The 26,460-nt window shown below is 44.1% G+C and overlaps 2 protein-coding genes across 3 annotated transcripts in view; both read left to right on the forward strand.

The window, feature by feature from the left end:
- The window catches only part of LOC117751711 (signal-induced proliferation-associated 1-like protein 1), a 35,502-nt gene extending 18,217 nt beyond the window's left edge, over positions 1 to 17,285 (forward strand). For both annotated transcript variants that reach the window (XM_034563673.1, XM_034563672.1), the window contains 21 exons: positions 1 to 330; positions 471 to 601; positions 2,238 to 2,426; positions 2,599 to 2,773; positions 3,598 to 3,701; positions 3,937 to 4,094; positions 7,455 to 8,034; positions 9,038 to 9,312; positions 9,416 to 9,679; positions 9,791 to 9,934; positions 10,036 to 10,172; positions 10,286 to 10,368; positions 10,639 to 11,045; positions 11,792 to 11,983; positions 12,482 to 12,644; positions 12,805 to 13,006; positions 13,285 to 13,434; positions 13,620 to 13,737; positions 14,044 to 14,122; positions 15,253 to 15,365; positions 16,678 to 17,285. The exon at positions 1 to 330 is cut by the window's left edge and continues 1,373 nt beyond it. In XM_034563673.1, the coding sequence (XP_034419564.1) occupies positions 1 to 330; positions 471 to 601; positions 2,238 to 2,426; positions 2,599 to 2,773; positions 3,598 to 3,701; positions 3,937 to 4,094; positions 7,455 to 8,034; positions 9,038 to 9,312; positions 9,416 to 9,679; positions 9,791 to 9,934; positions 10,036 to 10,172; positions 10,286 to 10,368; positions 10,639 to 11,045; positions 11,792 to 11,983; positions 12,482 to 12,644; positions 12,805 to 13,006; positions 13,285 to 13,434; positions 13,620 to 13,737; positions 14,044 to 14,122; positions 15,253 to 15,365; positions 16,678 to 16,711 (4,028 nt within the window). In that variant the 3' untranslated portion in view covers positions 16,712 to 17,285. The remainder of the gene's footprint in view (positions 331 to 470; positions 602 to 2,237; positions 2,427 to 2,598; positions 2,774 to 3,597; positions 3,702 to 3,936; positions 4,095 to 7,454; positions 8,035 to 9,037; positions 9,313 to 9,415; positions 9,680 to 9,790; positions 9,935 to 10,035; positions 10,173 to 10,285; positions 10,369 to 10,638; positions 11,046 to 11,791; positions 11,984 to 12,481; positions 12,645 to 12,804; positions 13,007 to 13,284; positions 13,435 to 13,619; positions 13,738 to 14,043; positions 14,123 to 15,252; positions 15,366 to 16,677) is intronic.
- Positions 17,286 to 19,970: 2,685 nt separating this feature from the next.
- The window catches only part of LOC117725424 (regulator of G-protein signaling 6-like), a 34,973-nt gene continuing 28,483 nt past the window's right edge, over positions 19,971 to 26,460 (forward strand). The window contains exons 1-2 of the mRNA XM_034525580.1: positions 19,971 to 20,279; positions 23,302 to 23,394. Of these exons, the coding sequence (XP_034381471.1) occupies positions 23,314 to 23,394 (81 nt within the window). The 5' untranslated portion in view covers positions 19,971 to 20,279; positions 23,302 to 23,313. The remainder of the gene's footprint in view (positions 20,280 to 23,301; positions 23,395 to 26,460) is intronic.

Consider the following 26,460-nt stretch of genomic DNA (forward strand, 5'->3'; position numbering starts at 1 on the left):
ATGAACAGAGCAATGAAATTCTGCTAAGTTGCCCCTGCTTCCGCAACGAGATAGGTGCTGATGGCAATGGGAGGCGCAGAATGGGAGTAGGTGGGGCAGGGTATCATGGGCTTGTGGGCGGTGGAGCAGTTCACAATGGCTCAGGGATGCTGAGTGTGGAAGGAAACTTGTACGAAACATCTGTGAGCACACACTGCACTAATGCTGGAGTAGCAGTGCTAGAGGGACCAAAGGAAGGCCCCAGCATGCTCAGCGAAAAGGGTAAACAATACATTGTGGAGCATGTGGACCTGGGAGCCTACTACTACAGGAAGTTCTTCTACCTGAGGGGTAAAATTAATTTAACTGCTTTCATTATGTACTCATTAGCATGTGTATTGTTTAAAGCAGTAACGTTTGATATTACCCAACAGATGTTTTTTTTAAAATATGTAATCTTGCCCATTTGTCTGCCACTTCCTCCTCATCAGAGCACTGGAACTATTTTGGGATTGACGAGGCGCTGGGACCAGTGGCAGTGAGCTTGCGCAGGGAGAAGCTGGAGGAGGAAAAGGAGCACGGCCAGCAGTATAACTACCGTCTCATCTTCAGAACCAGCGAGGTCAGCTATAGTGTCCTGTCTGTCTTGCACCCCGACCTCAACCTCAGCACCACACTACAGAAGTCCTTCCGCCCTGTGAAAATAGACATACATTTTGTTTGACGCCTGCTCGGGTCTTATATCCAGTTTATAGTACACCTTTTATAATTAGTAGAAATGCACCAATTGATTTGCCAGTTGACTGGATTAGTCTCAGATTCTGTGCCAAATTTACACCGTAATTTATTTTCAGACCCTTTTAGCGCCTTAAGGCTATTTCCAAAAAGGTACTAGCGACTAACTAAGCGACTTATTCAGACAATCAGGGAAAAGGTGAGAAATATTAAAATCTACGTTATTACTTTGTAATTCATTCATGTGCATGCTACTCAGAGTAATCGTGGTGACCAGCTCTTCTGCCAACAACAATGCAGGGTCTCCTCTCCTCTTACGCCTTGCGCAGTCAGTAGGTGTTAATATAAAATACACATTTAAATAGATACTGTATAAATAAATAGATATATAAGTCCATAGTTTTAGATAATAAACAGTTGACTCTCAGTAATATTCCTACATACACAGTATAGGATACTATTTTCTTTGATTCTTCTCTTGTATGTAAATACTACATCATTTATAACTGTACAATTACATTTTTCATTTAAGAAAGGTCACAAAAATGTTTGGAAATGCTGTCAATAATGTTCTTAGAAAATTCAGTCAGTCAGCCAAGAAAGTTGCAATCGATGTATCTCTAATGCTTATATGTTAGAAGGTGTGTATTGTTCAACTGCTACTATACCGGCTACAGACTTGGCCGACCAGCCCGAGGCAAAACCAGCCTCAGTCCTTGTTTCTTGTTATGCAACCAGCCCTGGGACTATTCAGCTGTCTCCCTATATCAGCAATGTGTGAAGGAATTTGAGGAAGTGCACTCATCTTCCAGCCTCCAAGGCCTGTCAGTGCCCAAACAACCTCAAACCAATTTGTGGAGAGTGTTTCAGTAAAAATAGACAGTCATATTTAGTTGCAATGTTGGCCCCCAGTCTTCTGTGTTTGGGTTTTAGGATTTATTATATGGACGGACACTCCCAGACAGAGGGAAAAGGCACCTGCATGGGGCTGTTTGTTGTGGACTGCAGTAGGACAAGTGCATGTGATTTAAAAACCCCACACAACCCCCACAGACTGAAGTACCACAGGGCCCCCGCCCCCTATCCTACCTTTCAAACATGGAGAACACAGCTCCATTGTAAACACAGGCCCTGCACAGCCTCCAGCTCATAGGAGAGATTGTCTTGGTCCATTCCAGCTGCTTATGATAGCTGAGTGATTGAGTTCCCTCCCAGAGCCCAGCACAATGCCGACTTTGTGTATACAGAATGCTTGGACAAGCCCTCCCACCTCTTCTTCCTCAGTTCCACTTTCTATCTACCCAACGTCTTGAGTCGTTATTGTCTTGTTGTTTTGTGTCAATTTCTTTAAGGGTACATTAAGAGGATTGTATTACCTTAATAAAACTGCGGCAACTTGTATATATTTTTTGTAGTCTGATCAGGCATGTTTTGCCATCAGCCTGTTCAATCTCCTGAAAGGCGTTCTTTCTCTTCTCAAACTCTTCTCTGTAATCTCTTCCTCTCTGTCTCCCTCCATTCAGCTCACCACTCTGCGAGGTTCTGTCCTGGAGGATGCCGTGCCTTCCACCTCTAAGCACGGCACCACCCGGGGGCTGTCCATCAAGGATGTACTGGAGTACGTGCTGCCTGAGCTGGATCTGTCCTGCCTCAGACTGGCACTCAACACGCCCAAAGTCACTGAGCAGCTGATGAAACTGGATGAACAAGGGGTAAGAGGATAAAGCATGGCCAAGTGTTATTTTACAGAATCAGAACATTGTGCAGCTACCAACAATCGCTTGCCTGGATTTGTACAGAAAGAGAATTTGTGATTTCTTACATTATACTCTGCCCTGACATTAACTATTAAGGAAAAGTGTTTGCTTTGTTGCTGTCACCCAGCTAAGTTTTCAGGTGAAGGTGGGGGTGATGTACTGCAGAGCGGGCCAGAGCACAGAGGAGGAGATGTACAACAACGAGATGGCCGGTCCCGCCCTGGAAGAGTTCCTCCAACTGTTGGGGGAGAAAGTTCGCCTCAAGAGCTTCACCAAGTACAGAGCCCAGCTGGACACCAAAAGTAACAACTCCCAACATACCTCTAGATCTCTCTCCCTATCTCACTCACACACTCACACACACACACACACACACACACACACACACACACACTCGCGCACACGCACACCTACACACACACACAAGATATGATGTGTATTTAGCTGCCGAGCCAGTGGCCTTAACGTTTTATGCCCTGGAGCAGTCCTGCTGTAAATTAGTTTCACTTTAGTTTCATACTATACTTTATAGTGTTTGTACTTTGTTCCTTTATCTTGCTTTTGGTCAAACGTTCGCTTTCACTGGAACTCATTTTATCCCACCATCTTTGTCTGTGTCACACTTTACTTTTCATCTCTCTTCTCGTGCATCCTTCTCTTTCTGGTGTGTCCGCTACAATAGTCTCTCAGTGGTACTAATGAGTACATGGATGTGCTGTGATTTAATCTAACTTTAGGAAATCTGACTTGACTCGAACAAACAGATTTGGTGGTTGAATAAGAAGGTTTATAATTTCTGGTTTATGGCCTTGTTGTTCCAAAGAAACATTGACTACAAATGATTAGACATTTAGACACTGACCATTGTATTGGAAACTGTAATGTGACAAAAGCATGGAAAGGGCTCCACTTACAGGTTGAAGGTAAAACAGTTGATTGAGCATTGACCATCTTATCCAGGCGGACATCGATCCACAGTTTGCTATTGTCTAGTTATTTGTGCTACGGGGAAATTGCATCCTGTCTTGCACAGAAACCATGGAGCACACAGAATCTACATGTGAGAGAGTTGGATGCAGTAATTGTGCAATGAGCCTCAACACTGTATTGCTATTTTCCCCTGCAGCGGATTCCACGGGTACTCACTCCCTGTACACGACTTACAAGGACTATGAGATCATGTTCCATGTGTCAACTTTGCTGCCTTACACACCCAACAACAAACAACAGGTAAAGTTGGAGAGGAAAACTCCTTTATTTGTAAACGGATGGAGCAAAGTAAACCGAAGGAAAAGAAGGGTGTACCTTAGAGGAATGCTTATGACTCCTGGCTCAGTTATCAGATTTGACTCCCATCCAACTTTCATTCTCAAGAAACCTTTATTGTTTCCATGTTTATGACTTTGCTTTCAGGTTCAAGTCCCATACTTATCTTATTAAGACTGTGTTGTTTTCCATTGACTAGTTGCTGAGGAAGCGCCACATAGGGAACGACATTGTGACCATTGTGTTCCAGGAGCCCGGCGCTCACCCTTTCACCCCGAAGACCATTCGCTCTCACTTTCAACATGTCTTCATCATTGTAAGGGTGCACGATCCCTGCTCTGACAACACATGCTACAGGTGGGTTTTTATTTTTTATTTGAGCAGCAGTTACATTATATTACGGTAAATGTGTCGGGACCACAAGTGGAACATGGCCGAGTCTTTTTTTCTTTTCTTTCTTCTATACATGTATACGTGCCATGTGGTTTGTCAAAGAAAGGAAGGAAGGGGGAAAAAAACTCAGAAAAGTATGAGTATGGAACTGCAACTCACTGAGGTTAAGTTAAAGAGAGGCGGTCTATATCCACATGTGGAAACACAGATAAAATAATATAAAACTCCTTCAAATATGAAACAAGCTTAAAAAAATGTAAAACAAGATAAGGATGCCGGTTATGCCACCAGATAAGAATAAATATGACTTTATCTAGAGACTTAGGAGACTCATGACGATTTGAAGTGGGTCAGACTGACTCAACCATGTACCAATTTTGAATGCCATCTCAGTGCAGCACTGGATCCTTTTTAATGGGAAAGCTCCAAACCTCTTTCAGTGCTACCAGCAGTGTGTTTGTTATGCCACAGTAGCATTAAGACAAAAGCATTGACTGGAAGGCATGGGTCAAACATAAAAGCCTGTTCCGTGACTGTTCTGTCCATCCGTATAAATTAGTTTGATTATGATCAAATGGAATGGATTGGCCCTGCAGTAGCTGTCCAACTGATAGGAGTCCTCCTCCTCTTCTCCTCTGATTCTTAGCCTCGTGATGATCAGACTGTAACTCAGTGGCACTCACACTCACGCATCCCTGCCCCACCACGCACACACACTTTCTGTGCTCTGCACACACGGATATGACACACATACTTCACACATAGTTGCCCCCCCCCACTCTCTTACTCCCGTTTCTCCTTTTTTTACCTTGTTCTCATGCTCACTTGCACACGGTTACACACACACACACACACACACACACACACACACACACACACACACACACACAGACACAGAGAGACACGCACGCACTTTTCCCCAGGCACACAAATTCACTCAAAGGCTCCCTCTTCACACACCCATATAATACAAGCCTCCCCCTTCTTCTCCTCCCCTCCCTCCTCTCCTCCCTCCCTGCCTGCCTGCCTGCCACTTTGCCTTTGGGCAGCGGGAGCTGGAATGGTCTGAAGGAGTTAGCGCCATGCACATGAAGTGCTCTCTCCGCCTGGACATGCATGTGAGCGGGGAGGATTGTTGAGAGCAGAGTCCCTCAGAGCTCGCAGAGTCTATCTCAGGAGTGGACGGGTCAGGACAGCCTTCTGTCTCTCAGATCGCACCCGCATCAAATTCAGGCTAATCAACCCATGGACACTTTGATTCAGCTTGCTTTTTGCCTAAAGGGGGCATGTTTTAGTTTAAAACGCTGGTGAAAAGAGAGAGGTTGAAATGCTGGTTCTCTTGGTTTGCATTATGGAAGAAATGGAGAGGCCCGGAACACCGAATCCTTGAGGACAATCTATCTACCCCACCCAGAGAAACTCACACACTGTCTTTTGCTTCTTCTCCTATTCCTTGGATCGAGGCACCAAATGTTAAGACCTCACTCCTGACTGTTTGTCATAAGTCTTTCCATGGATTTCTTTCCCTGATGGTTTGGAAAAAATTCTGCGTCTGGACAAGACAACACACGACACCAAGATTTTCTACAGTGCACCGAGTGGAAGATCTTGAGGGTCTTATTGTAGCTACAGGAGAGAATCTAGTTATCATCGACCCAGGGATTCGCTTTCCATTGATTGCAACAAAGACTCAGGATATTGGGCAGTAGTACTCATTGAGAACATGGTTGCTTTTGGGTGACACAAAGAGGTAAGGTTTACTCTGCAGGTGTTTGTGTTGATGTTGGCATGTTGTGGTGTGTTGGTTTTGTTAAAACCATGCAGAGGAGTTGATGCAGTGATCTGACTTTGCCACGATGGCTTTCAACTGATCGCAAGTCACACACACACAAACACACACGCACACACAACATTCTTGAACACACACATACTAGCTTGAAACCTGATTTTCCAAAAATATATTATGTGTTTATATTTTTGCCATCATGTCCTATGTCTGTGTCTCCATATCTAGTGAGCATGAGGTGTCTTTATTATTATAGAAGGACAGAGTATGTTATGAATTCTTGAGTCATTTAGTTATTAATAGCCTGTTGTTGCACTGCTGCTGAGTTTTGGATAATGCTCAGGTCATATTGAGCCAGACCAGAGCATTAGAGGAGTAAGTGGCCTGGGGCCAGCGGGGTGCTAATCTGCTGCTTTCAACCGCTGCCTCAAAGTCACACAGGGCCAGCAAGGCGGATTGCATAACTAGCCCTTTGTTTAGGGAACGTAGGCTGTTTGTGCTTGCTAGCTTTAGCCACAGCCCTGCTTTTCATCCCATGATGTAGCAGAGAGTGGCAGGGTGTCAGTACTGGGAGCCGGCTTCTCAACTGTGATTGGATGTATAGTATTTATACACCGGGGGTAGACCGGCATAGTTTGCAACATTTCTGCTAAAGGCTACGACTTGTTATCTGTTGAATGGACTGGATGAGGATTTGTCCGGACTGTCCGATCAGCTTATCCAAGACCATGTCTTGGTTTTCATGCACTAATGGTCTTAGTGTATATGCCACTCACTGTACTGTATCTGAACACTTATAGCCTCCATTGATGCAGCCAGACTGCATATAAACATGCTGCCAACTGATTCCATAATCCAAGCATGTCGTCCCAAATGGTAAATTAATCCCAATATGTTTAAAAGCACACTTTGCTACATTTCTTCCACACTGAGCAAACTGTCAACAACAATGCCACAACAATACCTACACCTGTTAACTAATTTATATTATTATTTATAGCTAACTCAAGGACAGCCATTGTGTGCAAATGGAATAGGAGCAGTCGAGGGTAACAAGAGGAGAGCCTTACCCGTAGGAATTCTAACACCCTCCTTTATACCTTTTTATAAGTGAAACCTTGGCGGAAACTATGTAAAGATGTCTCCACTATGCTGATTTACATGCCCTTGAAAAAAATGTTTTCCTCCTATTTATTTGACTATGATGGAGTTAAGTTATGTTAACTTTTAAGTGTTTGTATATTTTCCTGTTTTATGCGTAACCTCTTGTTTTGTTTCATGCTATTAATATTTTGTAGTTTTATTTTATTTTGATGTATTTGTCTTCAATTATACAGACTTTAGACTTATTGTTTCCCTTCATATTTCTGCAGCCATTAGTTTTGATTGTTTCATGACAAAATCAAACCCAACCATACTTATAAAAGTACATTGCTGCAACAACTATGAAAAAGGGCTTACCAGGTATGGATTATATTGTTTATTTACTTACTGTAGCAGTGACTTACAACCTTTCCCCTCTCTTTCCCTTTTTGCAGTGTGGCGGTCACTCGTTCCCAGGACGTTCCCTCCTTTGGTCCCCCAATCCCCAAAGGCGTGACCTTCCCCAAGTCTACTGTCTTCAGGGACTTCCTGTTGGGCAAAGTCATCAACGCTGAGAACGCAGCCCACAAGTCGGATAAGTTTGGTGCCATGGCAACGCGTACACGGCAGGAGTACCTTCGAGACTTGGCAGAGCGTCATGTGACCAGTACTCCAGTAGAACCCACTGGGAAGTTCCCCTTCATCTCTTTGGCGCACAAGCGACGGGAGAAGGTGCGTCCGTACAGTGGGGCGGAGCTGCGGAGCCTGGGGGCCGTCACATGGCAGGTTCATGCTGAAGACCAGGTAGCCTGTGCTGAACGCGAATGCCTGTTGGCCATTTCAAATGACTTCATCATCCTGTTGGATCAGGAGGCCAAAGCGGTCGTGTTTAACTGTGCCACACGCGATGTGATTGGTTGGTCAACGGGGAGCCCTGCCTCCATGAAGATCTACTATGAGCGTGGTGAGAGTGTATCACTGCGCTCCATCAATAACAACACAGAAGACTTTGGAGAGGTTGTCAAGAGACTGGAGGTCAGTGGGGCACTACTACTGTCTATGACGGTACATCTCATTAGCTGCACTATCTTCTTTAGCACTCGGAGGTTACACTGAGCCCAACACCCCATCTCTGACAGAGCAACACAGTACTTTTGTTATTATATTTATATTTTAGCTAGTTATCTGTGATGCTTCACTAATACAGACAACAATGACAAACTGTAGAATAAACATACATTGCTAAACCAAGTAACCAATGTCAGTGAGTACAAAGTTCAGGGCCTTTAGGAGTATTCACAGGTATGTAGGCAAAAGTGCTCAGTGAAGTTTTTCAGGGCTATCAGTGACTTCCAGTCCCCTGATGTGTTAGGGCATGTACCCTCTCTACTTCCTTGACAACAGCTGTATGAAAAAATAAGAACTAAGTATTGTATGTTATTATAGCAACATTATAAATGTCAAATTATACAGTCGCCAAAATGCCACAGCTGTTGTGTTGACTATGATTATAAGTCACGCTAAGTACAATACAGAGTAATTTGGTGATTTGATATCATTACTGTGGGTTTCCAATGTAGTGTCGGTAAGGCAGTGTTTTTTGATGAGGCAATTGGATCATTCTGCTGACTCTGCAGTTCTAGTTAACTGTAAACAAAGTACAGATGTGCGACAAGTACTGGTACATGCCCTTCCCCTAAAGCAGGATCACTGGTCTTTCTATAATTTACTACTATTTTTACTATTTTCTATTCTGTGTACTTACTACTATTTACTTCTCAGCTAGACAGGGTGTCTTATGGTAGTCAGCTACCATGGGAGTGTTCCCGAATAATTTAAATTCAAGTGTATAGTATTCATAGTATGTGACTGAAATGTGTGCCTCAGCTGGGACAGGATTAAAGCTAGCGTCAAACGCATCCTAAAAGATGTGGTTTCTTTGTAGAAGGTTTATTAGTTTATCTGAAAAAGACATGTCTTCTACTCTCTCTGATGTGTCCCTCTATACCTCCACTCCCTCACTCTGTCTGTTCTGTAGCTGTTGACCAAGGGCAGTCAGACCACAGAGATGACCCTGCGACGTAACGCCCTGGGCCAGCTGGGCTTTCATGTCAACTTTGAGGGCATTGTTGCCGAGGTGGAGCCCTATGGCTATGCTTGGCAGGCTGGGCTCAGGCAGGGCAGCCGATTGGTGGAGATTTGCAAAGTGTCGGTGGCCTCGCTGTCTCACGAACAGATGATCGACTTGCTCAGAACCTCCGTTACTGTTAAAGTGGTCATCATCCCTCCACATGAGGACTCCACACCACGCAGGTAGAGTGGATATATATGATCTATAGATTTAAGAGAAACTCTGCTTAATGCAGTGGCTTTTTGAGGCTGTCTCATTCTGACTGAACACTTCCTGTGCCAACAGAGGTTGCTCAGAAATCTACCACATGCCGCTGGTGGATTACAAGAACCACAAGGAGGGCATGCCCTACGAGTTAAAGTTCCCTTTCCGGCCCACCACCAACAACAACAACACCAAGTGGCCACGTACCTCGTCCAGCCCTCAAACACGCGCTGCTGGCACAGGGGGAACACTCATCAAGGCCCCACCTTCAGACTTCAGTGACCGCAACTCTGCTGCTATTCCCCGAAGTGTGTCCAGTGACGGACGACCCCTCAACCCCAAAAGGTCACAAAACAAATATAATGCCATTATAAAACTCGCAGACACACTGAGCACAAAGCTGTCTGCTTGCAGTGTACAGTTGGTCTTTAATAACGTACTTGTGCGTCGTCACAGATACTCCCCAGGGAACGACAACTACGCTCTTGCCTGCTCCATTGTGATGGGTCGCACAATGCACAACACAAACTCTCCTTCCAGCCTCCCCTGCACAGACGCCATGAGCTCCAACCAGTGGAGGCAGAAATCTATGCCTGATGGGTAAGTTCTTCTGCCCCCCATTATGGGTCACATGCTAAATTGGCCCACTTTAAATCTGCACCACTTGGCAAGATAAGTGACTGTTCTTATCTCCCCTCTAGGTTTAATAACAACAGCTGCCAGTCCCCTGTGTCATCTTTGCGGCAGCTGGCAGGGGAGGGTGTCAATGGAATCAAAGGGTGCACTAGCTCTGGTGTTGGATGGTCCCGAACTGGGGAGAGGGACAAAACCAGTCCAGGTAAGAGGAACTCTAAACTCTGGTCTCAGTGTTAGCTATATAATTAAATAGTACATGACTTTTACTGTGCTTGTCTAAAGGACTCATTACCCATAAGTCTTTGCCTTCCACAGACACCGTGGTTTCCAAAGGGGTGATTCCTAGACTCCAGTCATCAGAGCAGGGCAGCCATCTGTCTCCAAACAAAAGCACTAAGGTGAGCTGTAATCAATAAGCACAATACTGTAAGCAAATGTCTTGCTCCTACGTAATGGCAAGTTACGAGTTGATAGAGGAGGCACTGTGGTAACTTAAGGGCTGCTGTTTCATCGCAGGTAATGGCCATGTGCTTTTAAATTAGAGGTACATGTGTTCAATCATTACATAGTGACAGTGGAGTGAGCTTGCAATTTCTTAATAGTGAATATATGAAATATGTACTGTAAAAACTGTGAAAATGCTGATTCGATTTCTCATCTCTGAATAGCCGGACGCTCCATATTCAGCCAGCCAGTCTAGCAGCAACACACTCTCGAGCAACGCTTCCAGCTCTGCTCACAGCGACGAGAAGTGGTATGAAGTTGGCTCACGTTCAGGAGTACGCATCGATCTCGAGCTCAACGGCTATCTTCAGGGCACCTCCACTGACAGCGGCATCGATGCCACCTCCTTCACTGCCACACAAAGCAGCACAGCTTCCTCCACTGGTGCCTTCAGGGCCAAAGAAAAAATCCAAAGGCAGGATGACACAGCAGGCAGCCTGAGGGCCACAGACTCTGCACCTCCAATCCCAGACTCTCCTGTCACCATCGGAGGCAGTGAGATCCCAGCAATGAGTCCATCTGCCTTTCCACTAGTACCTGATAGCCAGAGTGACGCCGCCTCCCACTCCAGGTGTGCTGATGTTCTGTCTGAGTCAGCTGAGGACCTGTGTTGAGGTTCATTAAACAGAATGAATCATTGTAGTCCACATATATCTTTGGCATCAGGTAGAGGGAGGTGTGTGTGTGTGTGTGTGTGTGTGTGTGTGTGTGTGTGTGTGTGTGTGTGTGTGTGTGTGTGTGTGTGTGTCTCCCGGTATCCATGATAGAAAGGAAGTGCTTGAAGTCGCTAGAAATGCAGACTGTGAGCTCAGCACTGTTCCCCTTCTTCTAAATCCCACTTCCTTTTGAATCAACTAAAGCTTTCCTCCGTCTCCTCTTCACTCAGCCAGAAATAACTCGGCTCCACCAGACCTGTACATTGGCAGCTTTGTTTTATAGCTTGTGCACGGCAGCTCAAAACCTATGGAGAAATGTTATTTCTGTTAGGTTGCTGGAAATGAAGTGCAAGGACACTGTATCCTATTTCTTTTAATCTAAAGTTATTAGTTGATCGCCTCTGCAGAGATGGCATGAAATGCAGTGCTGGATTAGGTTAACTTCTGGTTTTTAAGATAATCTGTTGTCTTCTGTTTATACAAATAGTTTAAATGCAACGGCTAAAATATTCTGATAGTTTGAACTTTGTATCTGGGGGAATTCTTTTTCAGCCAAATTAAATATATTGGTGCTTCATCAATGATAAGTCAAAATAAAAATAAGCACAAATAAACCAACAAAGTCTAATAGATTATCTCCCTTTCCTCCCTTTTTCTCCAGCACACTCAGTTCTAGCCACTCGGGGAGTCCCATGGACCAGGGGCAAGACGAGGCGGCTGCTGCAGCCACCTCACCTACATCACCAGGCAGCAAGAGCTTCTACCCTCGTCAAGGAGCGACCTCCAAGTACCTGATTGGATGGAGGAAACCTGGTGGGACAGTCAACTCTGTAGACTTTGGCAGCACTCGCAAGTAAGATTGAAACTGTGTCATCATTCAGTGTAGAAATGCGTCCAGCTGTCGGTTGTGTTGTTTGAGAGACTGGGAAAAGGAATTAATATGTTGTTTCATTTTGTCTCACTCTCTCGCATAATAATACTTTTTTAGTTTGTCCAACAATGCCACCATGTGGTGTAGCTGGGTTTTTGATTTTTAAGGGTGACTAAACATAATTGCTCTTTATCACTCTTTTAATGCAGCTTGCGCCTCATCGTTTGGCCCAAAGGGCGATTGCATCATTTGTGGTTGATGGCCACTGCTGTTTTCTCACAGCTGTTCATCAAACCAAAGATATTTAACATCACAGGGAACAGTTGAGCAGCTCATTCACAGATTCACATCCAGTCTCAGAATTTGAACTGCTGACCTTTTGTTCACAGCCATGTGTTCTTGACCACCACCGTTTGCTTACTGATTTGCTATATAATGTGTGTTATTTGGATTTAAGTGATATCTTACTTTTCTCTCCAGACGGCACCAGAGTGATGGTCTGCTGGGTGGTCAGCCGCAGCTCAGGGCCAATCTCCGGGGTTCCCAGTCTCCTCAGCGGCACACTGCCAAGTCCAGCTTGGAAGAAGACTTGAAGAAGCTCATCACACTTGACAGCCCGCCACCTACTACAAGTGAAGAGAAGGTACTAAGAAAGGGCTGTGGGCAAATGTTCCATTCTGATGCTAGCGATGATAGCGTAGTACAGGGATTCCTGACCAATTAAAAATGAGCATTTGCATTTCATTGTTTCACTTTGTTTTACCTGTGTCCTGTCACCTGTCCGTTTCCATTCCTTTCTGAAGCCGTTGTTTCCGGGTCCAGCGCCCACTCGCCGCTCCCTCCACAGAACCCTATCAGATGAGAGTATTTACAGCGGGCAGAGGGAGCCGTCCTCCAGTGCACAGCGCGACACGCCTACTGACCTTCTGTTCAGCTGCTCCACCATGCCCCGCTCACCCACCGCTCGCCATGGACCAAGCCGGCGAACATCACACAAATCCCTGGGTGAATGTTCAGTCTGTAGCTGATCATAGAGGTGGCGGTGTGATGCATATTGTCCTGTGACCCTTCGTTTGTAGTTTGAAAAGTAATGAAGTAGCATAAAATGATTTTCAATATACAGTAAATAAGGTTTGAAAACTTAATCTCAAAAAGACTTAAAATAGACACCTCCGAAGATTTGAGATATCACCAAAAATCTCATTTTAAATCATCGCTGTTTGCTGCACAATTTCTCTATTTTTGTGTCCACTATGTTTTACTTTGCTGTTTCTTCTTCCCAGGAGACCTGTCGGCCCCAGAGAGCTCAGATCTGGAGCTGGAGAGGAAGAGGCAGCAGCTGCAGGACGCTGTCCTCATGCCACTGCCGGACACTGAGGCAGACGGCCCGCTGGACTGGGCCCACCTGGTAGACGCCGCCAAGGCCTTTGAGGGTAGGCACGCGTGTTTTCAGTTGCTCCTCGAAATCACTGGAAGTGAAGGTTAATGACTGATACTACTTTTTAGTGGTAGTTGTGGCCAACTGCCATCTGTATCCTCACCAGAAGAGGGCACTGTTGTTCTGTATTTGTTCCTTCTCCAAGTCTAATAATACCTCTTCAAACTGTTTTTTATTCAGAGCAGAGGCTGGTCTTCCTTGCAGCCCAAGAGGAGAGCACCATGACTGAGTGTGCAGCAGCCAGCAGTCCCCAGCAGGCTGAGCCTCAGGCAGCCCCGCTGAGACAGCCCTCGCCTGGGTAAGAGGCCTCGGGTTCATGGCCCGGGACCAGTGTTTGCTTTAACCCACTGGTTTCCAGCATTGTTCCATGGAAGTCTCTGTAGATTTCACTCCAGTGAAACACTACAGCAGCTGATATCACAAATTAGTCCTCCGTTCTGGTTCACTGCGTGCTAAACAGTCAAATCAGCAACTATAGTGTATAAAGTAAACCTCCACAGGACTTGAAAAGGGCACCTTTTGAACGGGGCGCAGCTTTAAGCACTGCTTCACTCAATGTTTCAGTGTTCGTTCCCGCTAATGTCCTGGTCGTCCTTTTTCACAGAGAGACTCCGGCCTGCCTGATGGGAAAGGTCAGCCAGCTGGAGTCGATGGTGAAAGTGCTACAAGAGGACTTGAAGAAAGTGAGTCATCTTTCAGTAAGAGTGAGACACACAGACTTAGACTGACAAAATGTGATATATCAGATTGAATTGTTTCAATGTCAAAATCCATTTAAATGTGGCTTCAACTCACAATAAGTAGATATCAAGCAGCTGTTTAGCTAAAGACATCTCTAGTGAAAAACAAGATGAAAGACATTGCATTTCCATAGCTTGTTTTTTTTAATTTCTTCTAATGTTGTTCTCCAGACATTGTTCTGTAAAAGGACAGTATAAAACCTGGAAGCACATGTAAGAGTTCAGAGAGTCTCGAGCTACCTTGTGCTTGGAAGAAGAAGCTCCGAAGCCAGAGATATATAATAATAATCATTATTTAATCATAACAAACAAGAGTCATCTGTATACATACATGGTCCAGGCCCGGACGCGCTCACATGGCTTCGCTTCCACAGTCTCCTGACTTAGCCAACAGTTTCTGTCTGGCGTCACCACGTAAGAGACCAAATTCACGTCTCACAATTAGTTTTATTCGCAGTCCATTCGCTGAGCTAAGCTCCCATTGGTTAGTGGAGGTATTCATGCAAATACCTTTCAGAGACACAGCATGCTACGCTGACCAGCGAATAAGACATAAGGTTCACACCTGAGGGTTAGTTCCATTGGCCACTTCAAAGAATGCCTCAAATCGATAATCTAGCGGGGTCAAAGATCACACTTCCGGTCAAGGACAGGAAGTTCCCCTTCAGAATAAAACCCTATTATCCTGCCTACAGAATAAAAGCAACATCTCAGGTTTCAATCGGCATCCCTTTAACTACTGTCTACTCTAAACAATAAAACATCCATTCATTCCCATGCATCATACAATGAATCATTACATTTGTCATTAACAAACAGAATAATAAAACAGTGATCCTCTCTTATGCTTCATAATACATTCCTCAGAATATTCCTCAAATTAATGATCATATCTTTCTTTATGTATTAATTTAAAACATAACCTCTCTTATCTACATGTGCAAGTGTATATAAAATCCACTACAACTCAACACACAGGAGAACCCATAAGTCTGTTGTTAAGATGTCAAGATAAGGTAAGAAATGTACAAACCTGAGATCACGGTGCTCATGCACATCTTTGTCGCCACCAGGAGAAGGATGCCAAGGTGTCACTGCAGGCTCAGATCCAGAACCTGCGAGAAGACAACCAGCGTCTCCTGGAGGAGTCCTACAGCGCCTCAGCCAAGCTCAAGAAGTTCACAGAGTGGGTCTTTAACACCATCGACATGAACTGATGCACACAGCCGCAGACTGCTCGACATTTGGAGTTTGACCACTACTCAAGCTGATCTGAAACTCGGTTGTTCATTGCTGCACACACACACCCCACAGAATTACTTATAAAAACTCTCATCAATGAACGTTTACTCTCGGGCTTTTACAAACCAGTGCCAACATGGACTTACACGTCACCGGTCCACAGCCTTCTGGATCGCCATGAAAGACTTTGGGGAAAGAACAGGGGAACAGCGTAAACGGAGCAGTGGTGCAACTGTGCGCACGTTTTGATCAGCATGCACTCCCCTCCTTAGAATTTCACAAATATGATGTTTTGTGTCCGCTCTAATGGATTGTTGGTACCTTTGCATGTCAGAGACAGCGAGATGTCGAAACTAACCGAGAGGGATTTAAAGTCTCTGTCCCCATTTATCTCCCCAGATAACCTAATTACAAGTGAACAGATTTCCAATAAAACATTTTTTAAAAAACACAATTTAAAATGTGTTTCTCTCATGCAAGAGTTGGTGAAAATAGGCTCCGATAGAGCTTCACTCTTTCTAAGAATTAGGTAACAGTGTGTTGTAAATGATCAATTTTCACTGATTATTTTGTATTACTAACCCCCAAAAAAAGGAAGCTTAATGGGAGATGTGTTTTCTCGAAAGCAGTGTAGGTAGGTAGACCGAGACGGACCGACCCTCTGCATAGCACATACCTGTAAACACTGTCAGGTCAAGTCCTATGCACTGAATTAAGAAGTGTATTAAATGTCTAACTTCTAGAGGGTTAAAAGCAAGTAAAACTTGAAAAGGACTACTGGTCAAAAGCTGAAAGAATATGTATTTTAAAATCACAGAACAGAGAACTGTTCAGTGTCACCTATTCAGATTATTGTAAATATATGATGTTAACATCTATTTTCTCACCTTTGCCCTTGATGTATGTAAAGAGTATTTATGACAAAGATGATGGCCAAGAAAAGAAAATGTTGTATGCAGTCAGAGATCTGCATGTACTTATAATGGCCAGTCACCTATGTGTGTGTGTATATGTATGTGTATATATATATATATATATATATATATATATATATATATATATATATATATATATATATATATATATATATATGTGTGTATATATAGATATAGATATATGTGTGTGTGTGTGTGTGTGTGTGTATATATATATATATATATATATATATATATATATATATACACTTTAACTCCAAACTGAGTATTGAACAGGAACATCTAAAATAATCTAAAATACTAATTCTTATGTCCTTACAGTTTATGCAGTGGATTGATTGACAGCGCCACCTAGTGCTGACAACATGCCCTCCATCCATAGCATGCTTCAATGCCTCAATCTGATCCTTATTCTCTATTTTAAATCGGTACTGTTAAACATATGATTACACAGTAAGATTATGTGTAAATCCTGAAATTCCAGCTACAGAGTTCTCTGTAGTGCGTAAATCTGCTTGTAAACCAGACCTGGAATTGGTCTGTAGATAACCACAGAAAGTCCTTATTTAAGCCTCATAACTGTTCCTTTTGTACTCAGATACTGTGCAACTGTATATAAGAAGAGTTTGATATTCATCGGAATTTGCACCTTCATTCTTATTTTGTAAGATTATTTTGTATGTCTTTCTGCTTTATTGGCTAGGATATAGTGGAGAATTAAAGGCGCTATATGAAAGATAAACAGGGGAGACGTAAGACAGGACAGAGACCATGAGCCGGACTCAAGACGAATGAGTCCCAGGCCCCTAGCACAGCAGATCGCCCCTGCCACCTTCATTATGAACATGTGTGACAGCATGTGATCCTTTCCATTGAGCTGTGATGTGTAAACATGTTTATATCTATTAAAGATATTTTGTTGAATTACACTTTGCCTCACAGAGTGGTCTTTTTCGCCGTGGCAGATATACACAATGTACAGTATATTCCTTTCAAGACAGATTTCCAAAAGAAACATCAAAGACAAAAACAGGAAGTCATTTCTCAGCTTGGGCCATCTGAGGTGACTTGTAGCGTAAATGGAGATCTGTCAGTGGCCTGGCAGGAGGGGACTGCGTTGTTCTATTGTGATTAACACGGAGCTGCTGTTTTTCCACTTATTATGATCACACAAGGTCGTCTCCCTGACACTAGCCTCGATCACACTGATTGATGGATGAGGATGACCTCATCGATAAAGTTCCAAGAAATGATGGGAGTGTGATGTCTTGCAGAGTTATGGCTACACTGCTGCAAAGCTATTTTTTAATTATGGTGCCAATTTGCCTTGAATGTTTTATTTGGTCTGCTTTAAAATAATAAACCCATGACCATACGCAGGCAACATTCATTAGCGGTGCTGGTAGCTATATCCTTGTAGGGATCCCTTTCTGGTAGACTCCAATGGAGGAGAAGAAGGGACACACATCTATTCCTAGTTCTGTGCAAAAAGGCATTTGTCAAGGTTCAAGCTAATGTTAGACTCGGAGTTCGACACGTCGTCTTTTCCGTCCCCTCCTCTTCTCCCACAGTGTTTCCTTGATGAGCTGCAGTGGAGGAAGAGTAGCGAGTAGCGTGTCTGCAGATGTGCTGGCAGCTCTGCTACTTCGAGGTTACGTCGACATGCGAACGTGCTCACCGTGACGACGCTGACACGATGATGTTTAGGCCTTACGCCACGCTATTTAGCCCATAGACTGCAGGTTTAAAAGCCTGTTATGACAATTACTGCTTGTTGGCAGTAAGCACAACGTTGAATTATAATGTATCCTCGACGGCCGGGGATATCTGTTGCAAATGAGCTATATCAGCTGACTGACCCATTTCTGTCCCTGGAGTCAATCAAGCTTCTAGCATGGCTAACAAGAGGGAATAATCAAACTTTGAAAGATACCGACTTGATTTGTCTCATTTAGACACTCATATTCACTTTGGCTAAACTTCTCCGTCTCACAGGATGAAGACTGGATTCTATGTCAGGAGGGGATCTCTGACCAATACCACTCGGTCATTACAAACACACAGGGGCATGTGATCCTTGTCGTTAGACAGACTTGAAAAGTTGTTAACTCATCTATATATACCATTAATAATGAATATCTCCATATGTCATGTGTGTGAGAAGTGTTGCTCCCCAGCAGTGGTGTGGCTGTGAACAGGCTGCTCAATAATTTAGCATTAATGCAGATTATAGCAGGGCTGCCCTCCCCCCTTCCCCCTTATAACAGATTAGAGAAGGCCTTGTCTGCCTGCCTGTCTGTCTGTCAGGTTGTTAATGATGGTATTCCTTAATGCCGGAGCAGCTCACGGGGCAGTAAGATATGCAGGTCAGTGCAGTGTGTGTCATGTGTGTGGCTTGTTGTAATCAGGGGGGATGGGTGGTTATGTCATATTGCTAAATGTGAGGTATGGCCTCCATGAAGTTGTGATAGCTCTTACGATATGGGGGATGGTGGGATCGAATATACAGTACCTGCTGAAAAGTATGAGAGGAATGTGTGGGGTAAGGACCGTGGGTCGACGAATGGTTTCACGTTCTAATAGGAACGCCACTCACGCGGGCGTGTGGCCTCAGTTTCCCTTGGTTACCACGTTTACTGAGAACAGCAGTTTTGAATGTTCTTCGTCTGCTTCGGCCTGAAGGAAATTGGGCTTTTACTTTTCTGTGTGAGGAGTATTTGAAGCGCCTCAAATTTCTTTAGAGCCGTGACCTTTGCTTGAAAGAGGGAGGAACACAGGAGAGTTATCTGATAACTGGTGAACTGGTTCTGTCAACACAAACATCTGTATGTGTCTGTTCACGCTGCATGCAACCTTTCACAAATTGGCCATGCCATGTATTTCTTGAGTATCCTGCTTGGGGGCTTTTGGGATCTAATTTATTGTAGAAAAAAAAAGGTTCATTCGTTTGAATTTGCCATTTAAGCTTGACTGATTCCAGAGTTTTCCATCAAGAGATGGAAGGAGGAGAACACAGACATGCAAGAGGGGACAAGCTGGAGACCGAAATAGAGTGCATGCTTCCCATCCTCATGCACAAAAATGTAATTTATAGTAATGTGTAGAGATGGATATGCTTTGAATGGAAAATTGAAAAGCGTTATCTCTGAGGTCGCTTGCTCAAAGAGTCTGAAATATATATTTATAGCCTGCATCTGTGTCTGTGCTCAGAAAGAGTAACTTGTTTTTATATTAGCATTTCAATATCCTCCTAATGAAATGTTTCTCATTTTCAGCATCAGTGGGCGCTGCTGCAGTGTGCATCTCTCTGTCCTCCTTTGCTCTATGCTGTGTATCCACTGCTCGCTCACACACACGCGTGCGCACGCACACACACACACACACACACACACTTACACACACACACACACACATACACACACACATACACACACACCCTTGCTGTGTCTGTCTTTCTCCTCCCTATATTTTCCTCTTTATATTCTCTCTAATTCCTTCATCCCTCCCCTTTTCCAACTTGATCTGCTCTCTCTTGCACAGCATCTCTCCCCCCCCCCCCCCTTACCTCTCTCTCTCCCCCTCTCTCTTAAACACACACACACTCTCTCACTCTCACTCAGGCTCAAGCACATGCAGACAGAGGGAGAGGGGAGGATCGAGGTGCACACATGTGAAGATCTCCTGAACTGCCGGGGCAAGGCAGGACTTGTGAAGAGAGAAGAAGAAGAGGAGGAATAGAGGAATACTGCAGTGGCCAGCCAGCTTCTCTCTCTCTCTCTCTGCTTCACTGCTTTCATCCCCCTGTCTTCTTCATCCCCATCTCTCCCCCTTTGCCAATTATACCATGAACCTGCCTGCTGCTTGTTGCTAAGGGGGAGCCATCCGGGGGAGCAGAGTGGACGAGGCATTATTTTGTTTCTAAGGTAATGAATGCTTCAGTAATGGCAACTGTCAAGTGTCACAGAACGATGTTGCATTGCCTTAGGCTGTGCGCCTGCTGAGATTGAACATTTTTGGGACCGACAATATGGTTCTTAGTGTAACTGGAGCACGGTTTGTTTTTACATGCGAACAAGTTTATTCAGTTTGATTCAGTTGGGTGTATATTGGCTTGTTTATTTGAGCCATTGCAGAGGGGAGGGTGGATGTGTGGGGGGGTTCTGCCCTTTGAATATGTGTGCAGTGTCCTATTGTGTTTGTCTCCACATGAATTGCTGTTTGCTTGGATTTGAGGTTGTGCATGTGCAGAGACAAACACATGCACTGTTCCAAAGGGCATTTTGGTGCTGTCTGGCTGTCTTTCAGCAACTGTCAGTATGTCGTCCGTTTCACGATGACACAAGCTTTCAGTTATCATCTTGGAACGGACTGCTCTGTGGAGTTTGATTTGCATTGCTCGAGCAACCCAATTGGGAGGAAGTTGTATTCTAGAATTTCCGCTTCCTGTCAACACGGGACCTATTGGCTCACTGTTGTTTTCTTTAAGCAGGTGCTACGCAATCCATAGAGCCTGCCTTTCTATACGTCCCTTGAGGCGGACGCAAAGATTAGCTGTCTAATGTGCTCAGACTCTAAAAAGAGCACCGACGTGTTAACCAATGGGGAGTGCTGCTGCACTCCGCACTTCTGGTGGCAATAACAAACAGTAAGGCGAGAGCAGATGATTACTTATTCACTCATGCGCATCCCCATGCTCTGTGGTTTAATACATTAAAGTGTTCAACTATGGGAACAAAGCCACCTTACAGTACACGTCTGCTGTTTTTCAAGCTGGTGGAATTTTAACAATTTAAATGTCCCCCTCTCTCCACCAGAGACATTATCTGCAGTTGTTCAGAGTTGTCACATTGCACCGCTACAATTACATAATTCAACTACTCCCAATCCCTTTGCTAGCGGCTGGCCCTTGGAAAGACGCAGTGTTACTAATTCAGTTAATGTATGAAGGTTTCATATTGTGCCCGCTCATGTGTCATGAAGTCCTATCTGTGTCCTCGGTACTTTCTCCCCTCAAAAGCTCGTCATAGTTCATTTTTCAAACACAAATAGCTGTTACAGTGAAGAGTGAGGTCCAGTGAGCCATGTGATTATTTTTTTTCGGGCAGCTTTATCCTCCCGCACTTTGTTTTAAGTACTGAAAATGTATGAATGTGTCGAACTGTGTAATCCGCCCCCTCACCCTCTTTCCTCACCATGATTAAAGGACTAATAAATGGTTTAACCCGTTTAATACACACAGGAGCCTTCGATGGCAAAGGGTAGACGGGGCTAAGGGGGCTTGTTGAAGCCCAGTCACCAGCGTGGGTTATGGAAATCCTCCGTTAAGCAGAATTAATTATCCTGAGAGAGGGAAGGGAGAGGGGAGACAGCCAAGAGAAAGTGATGGGGACTTTGTCCAGCTTGTAAATCTATTTCTTAAAGTCGAAATAAAGTGAAATATGCCCTTTAAAAAGAAATGAATTTTTTTTTTTAAACATCCCGGTTATATTGTCCTCCGATTGCACTATATATATATATATATATATATATATATATGCAAAATATATATTTCTTTGTATTTCTGTATCATCTGTTCTTCCTGTAAAAAAACGTAAATATGACGTATGCTTACATAAACTAGTACCAACCAATTCAAACCAGCAATATCCATCTGTCCGTCAATCAATCTGCAACTTTTGTCGCGTGGAACAAGTCACTGTGTATGTCATGCTCCTCTCAGGCAGATCTGAGGTGACTATCATATGATTGCAGCCAATGTCGTCAACACTCACCAACGCATAGCATCCACACATCAGCAAACGTCGTGGCTCGCATTGACCACATTTAAATTATCAGTGTCCCAGCTGACATAGGGCGAAGGCAGGGGACACCCTGGACAGGCCGCCAGTCCATCGTCAGCTGGGATAGGCTCCAGCGCCCCCGCGACCCTAATGAGGATAAGCGGTATTGAAAATGGATGGATGGATGGATGGAAATTATCAGTGTTACTTCAGGGAGTGTTCAGTCATTATGAACATCTGTGTTTTTTTAAAGAGAAGATGACTCCTCTCCTCAAGGCCACATTGACTTTGTGTTGTCGGCAAACATCTGTGCAGAATACATAATTACTGCCGTCCTGACTCCCTGAGCTGATACTGTACTGCAGTGGGGCCCAATCTGTGTTCAGTTGAACTGATGTTTAATTGGATGTTATTTGACACTATTGATTACATACAAGTGGATTCTGTTGCAATCTTTGCAACAGTCATGCAATTTAACTGTCAATGAGGTCAAGTCTGCATTTTGTCTACTATCATGAGGAGTTGCAGAAGTGTCAACCATTTATCCATTTCCTTTATTTAACAATGTCATTTATTCAGCTAAGTTTAGCTACTATATACAGTAGCTTTGTATTGATCCAACCCTGTTTTAGCTATTTAAATAGGCATCCCTTACTTTTAACTAACTGTTTAAAACATGTATCCCTTACTTTGATCTATATTTCAACTGTGTATCTATTACTTGTAGTTATTTAATTAGGCATTTATCTAATGCAAACTGTTTAGACCTCTCTGCTCATGCTAACACATTTTCACACTTTTTTTTGCATTGTGTTCAGGAGCTACTCCACAATCTTTCATGGTCAGTGCAGAAATGCCCCACAGGGACCCATGGTTGGGAATCACAGCTGTATTATATGTTCAAGGTTTGACTTGGCAGCTTAGTTAATATTCAGCTTCCATCAGCCTACCTTGACTCTCTTATCTGTCCACACTGACAGGCGTCTCCTTTCAGAGGAAGCAGCATACATTTTGGCAGCTGAATGTCATGACCATAAAAAGCTGGAGGGATTTTGGTGTTATGGGGTAATAGAAATGCTGTGTGATGTTTATCGAGTTGTCATTGTGGGTTCTTCCTTAGTCAAGTCAGAGCTGGGTTGATTTGGTTCATCTGTTTCTTTGACAGCACTGAGTGAAAATGGCGGAGGGGTCCAGAGACCAGGGAGTGGGCACCACTGATTCAGAGGAGGACTCCCCCAATATGATCGTCTACAGAAAGGTAAGGCTGACTATGTGTGTGTGCTATCTGGACGATATTATTGGACAAACATTCGCTGCAAGAAATGCCCCCGCAGACAGGCTCCTGACAGCCCACTGGTCCGTGTCAGTGGGTATCTGCCGGACACTCAAGTGCCAGAGGCCTCTCTCTCCACCATCTTGAAACAAGCTCAGCTCCCCCTGTCTCTCTGGACCTTCTTCCTACCGATGTACTGTACCATCACTTGTCTGGCAAACTTCAGCCCTCCAATATTTTAATAAGCTGTCAGTCCCATCAGTGAGGGGTTTGGGCATTGAGAGGTCCTTTCAGTGTCAAGGGTAATTACCTCGTCCCTGAGGTGCCTAATATTCAATAGCTGTGGTTTGAAAGGAGAGGGTGAGCAGTATTGGTGGTTCATTACGTGGAAGTTGGGCTGAGAGGAAGTAGCTGGTTCTCGAGGGCCGGGATTGGGAATGGCCAATGAAGGGGTGGTTATTCCTCCTCAACCGACCAATAGCTCGTCATTTCTCTGCCAGTACTCTTGACAGCCAACTATGAAAAAAAGCTTCTTTTGATCAGATTTAAACTGCGGGATCCACTGCTACCCCCGAGCCTGCTGTCTTGATTACGGCAAAAACGTGTTCTATAAGGAGGCCGCAGGCGATAGATCCTGTCCCACTGTCCCAAATCTGTTGTTTCATCCTGCTCCTAATGATTGTCCATTTATAAACAGATTAGTGGAGGGATGGGCGAGACAGGATGTGAAATAATTGTTGACAGTTGCTGCGTCAGTGGTAAAATGTCTCTTTCGGGCTTGTTGTGAACCATGTGCCACTGCGGAGTTTAGGGCTTAGTGACAACTTGAAGAATTTCCTGCAACCCTCCTTCTTTGTAATAAACACCTATAGTCTCCAGCTCACACAGAAAAGGACCTTCTTTGACCTCAGAAACTTAATAAATATCTTGCGCTCCTTCTGATAATGTTGCTCCTGGGTTTGGGTGGTCTGAACAGAGTGTCAAATGTTGGTAGGTGGCTGCAAAGAATGTAGCAAAAGTGCACTTCCACTTAGATTACTCATCCTGTTAGGTAGTGATGATAACTTATAATCAAATAAGAAGTATAACCGTCATGAGAAGAAATGTCTTCTCTCTCTGAAGCCTGGGTTTCATGACGGACGTCACATTGCTGGTAAAAATATGTGTGCGCCGCATGTAGGTTTGTATGTGTCTGTTCTAGTTGCATTCAATATTTATTCCATTTTGTCATTAACCTCCATGTATTCTAAGAAGCTGTCACGCTGCGAGAACATACTGTAGTCTGATGTAAAACTGGGTATCTTCATAGATGTCATGGCAGAGCTTCATTATGTAACATTTAAGAGGCTTGATTTTGCTTGTCAGGATGCTGCCTGAGGAAATACACATCATTTCATGTTTTATTCATACACAGTGACAACAGACAGATGATTCTGAAAGTGACAGGATTTTTCCGCCCCGTCCTGATTCAAAGCTTTTGAAGATGAAAGCTGAGGAAGTAGCCGATCAAGCAAAAGCATTTGTTGTATACTAAGAAACAATAATTTGAGACCAAATATTAGTCTTAGTATATGGTCTGTTCCATTCACTATAAGCTGAAGATGTCAAATAGGCCAGATGAGAGAGGGGTGCTGGGTCTTTGAGGGCAGAGCGCCCACAGCCTCTGGACTCTGTGGCTGGGCAGGCTGGCGCAGCTCTGCTTGCAGAGGGGCAAATGCCCACCAATATGCTCAGCCGCCTGGGAAAACACTGGCAGCTTCATCCCAAAGGCCCGATCCCCTGTCAGCTGGAACACATCAGCACCTTATTGCAGGGAGCAAAAAGCTAGTGTAGTCTTGGTGAAGCGGTATGAATATTTAAAAAATGTGGGCAGCACCGTTGTGAAATGTATGGAGAGTATGGGTTCAAATACCTTCACTTATATGGTCATACAGTATCTGTTGCAACAGTTAAGTTAACTGTGTAGGCAGTTAGATAAAGGTGAATGTGATGTGTTTAGCCATTAGAGAGGCTGAGTGCCTGGGAGGGGAGGAGGTTGTCTCTGTCCATGCAGTGGAGGTGCTGCAGTACTATATTGCTCTGTCTCTCTCCTCCCACGAAAAGAGGAAGTGAAGCAAAACAATCCAATAACTGCAGGATGTCTTATTGCCTCACGAAACTTTTGGTTTCACACAAGTAGGTTGCGAACATACTGTAAATGCACACACACACACACACACACACACACACACACACACACACACACACACACGGGAACTCATACACAAGCTTAATGCCGCTTTAATGCACACTGCCCGTTCTGGTTGTTGTGTTTTTGCTTGCTATGTTGGCCGTGCTCAGGAGACAGAATATGGCATAGTAGATGAATTGGATTGGCACCAAGAGACACACAAAATAGAGACTCAAACCATTGATGAGAAGCGCTACTGTGCTGGGAAATGCAATTAAGCTTAAGGAGAGAGTCCATTTTACTGCTCTGATGGGGTAAAGCTCACAAACTATTAATAGCTAACATTGCTTGTTCCTAAGTGCGTGTGTGTGTGTGTGTGTGTGTGTGTGTGTGTGTGTGTGTGTGTGTTTGTGTGTGTGTGTGTCCTCACCTCTGTGACTTGTGGGCTGTGATGGCTGTTTGACACATGTAGTTAATTTACGCCAAGGGACCAAAGCACTCCTGTCCTACCCACCGAGAGTTACGGATTGCCTTTTTTCATTAAATATTTGATTGGATAATTCTTGGCAGTCAACTCATACCTGAAGGCGGGTATTAAAGCCATATTGGTGCAATCACACAAAATGAGATGAGTTTTAGGAGCCATTAATGGGTAAATATCAGTAATGAGCCATGCTAGGAAGTTCAAAGGCACTACTTGGTGCCAGTGGCCTTTGGGTGTGTGTAAGCTTTAGCACTCTATTAGTAGAGAGTACATATTGGTTGACAGTAGCAACTGTGCTATGTTCTTGCTTAATACACTTGGTTTTCTCCACTGGTAAAAGTGTGGTAAAATCTCCATTTGTAGGATAAATCGGTACAGGAAATTATTTTTGCCATGC

This window comes from Cyclopterus lumpus, chromosome 22 (genome assembly GCF_009769545.1).
Source record: "Cyclopterus lumpus isolate fCycLum1 chromosome 22, fCycLum1.pri, whole genome shotgun sequence".
Lineage (NCBI taxonomy): Eukaryota > Metazoa > Chordata > Actinopteri > Perciformes > Cyclopteridae > Cyclopterus > Cyclopterus lumpus.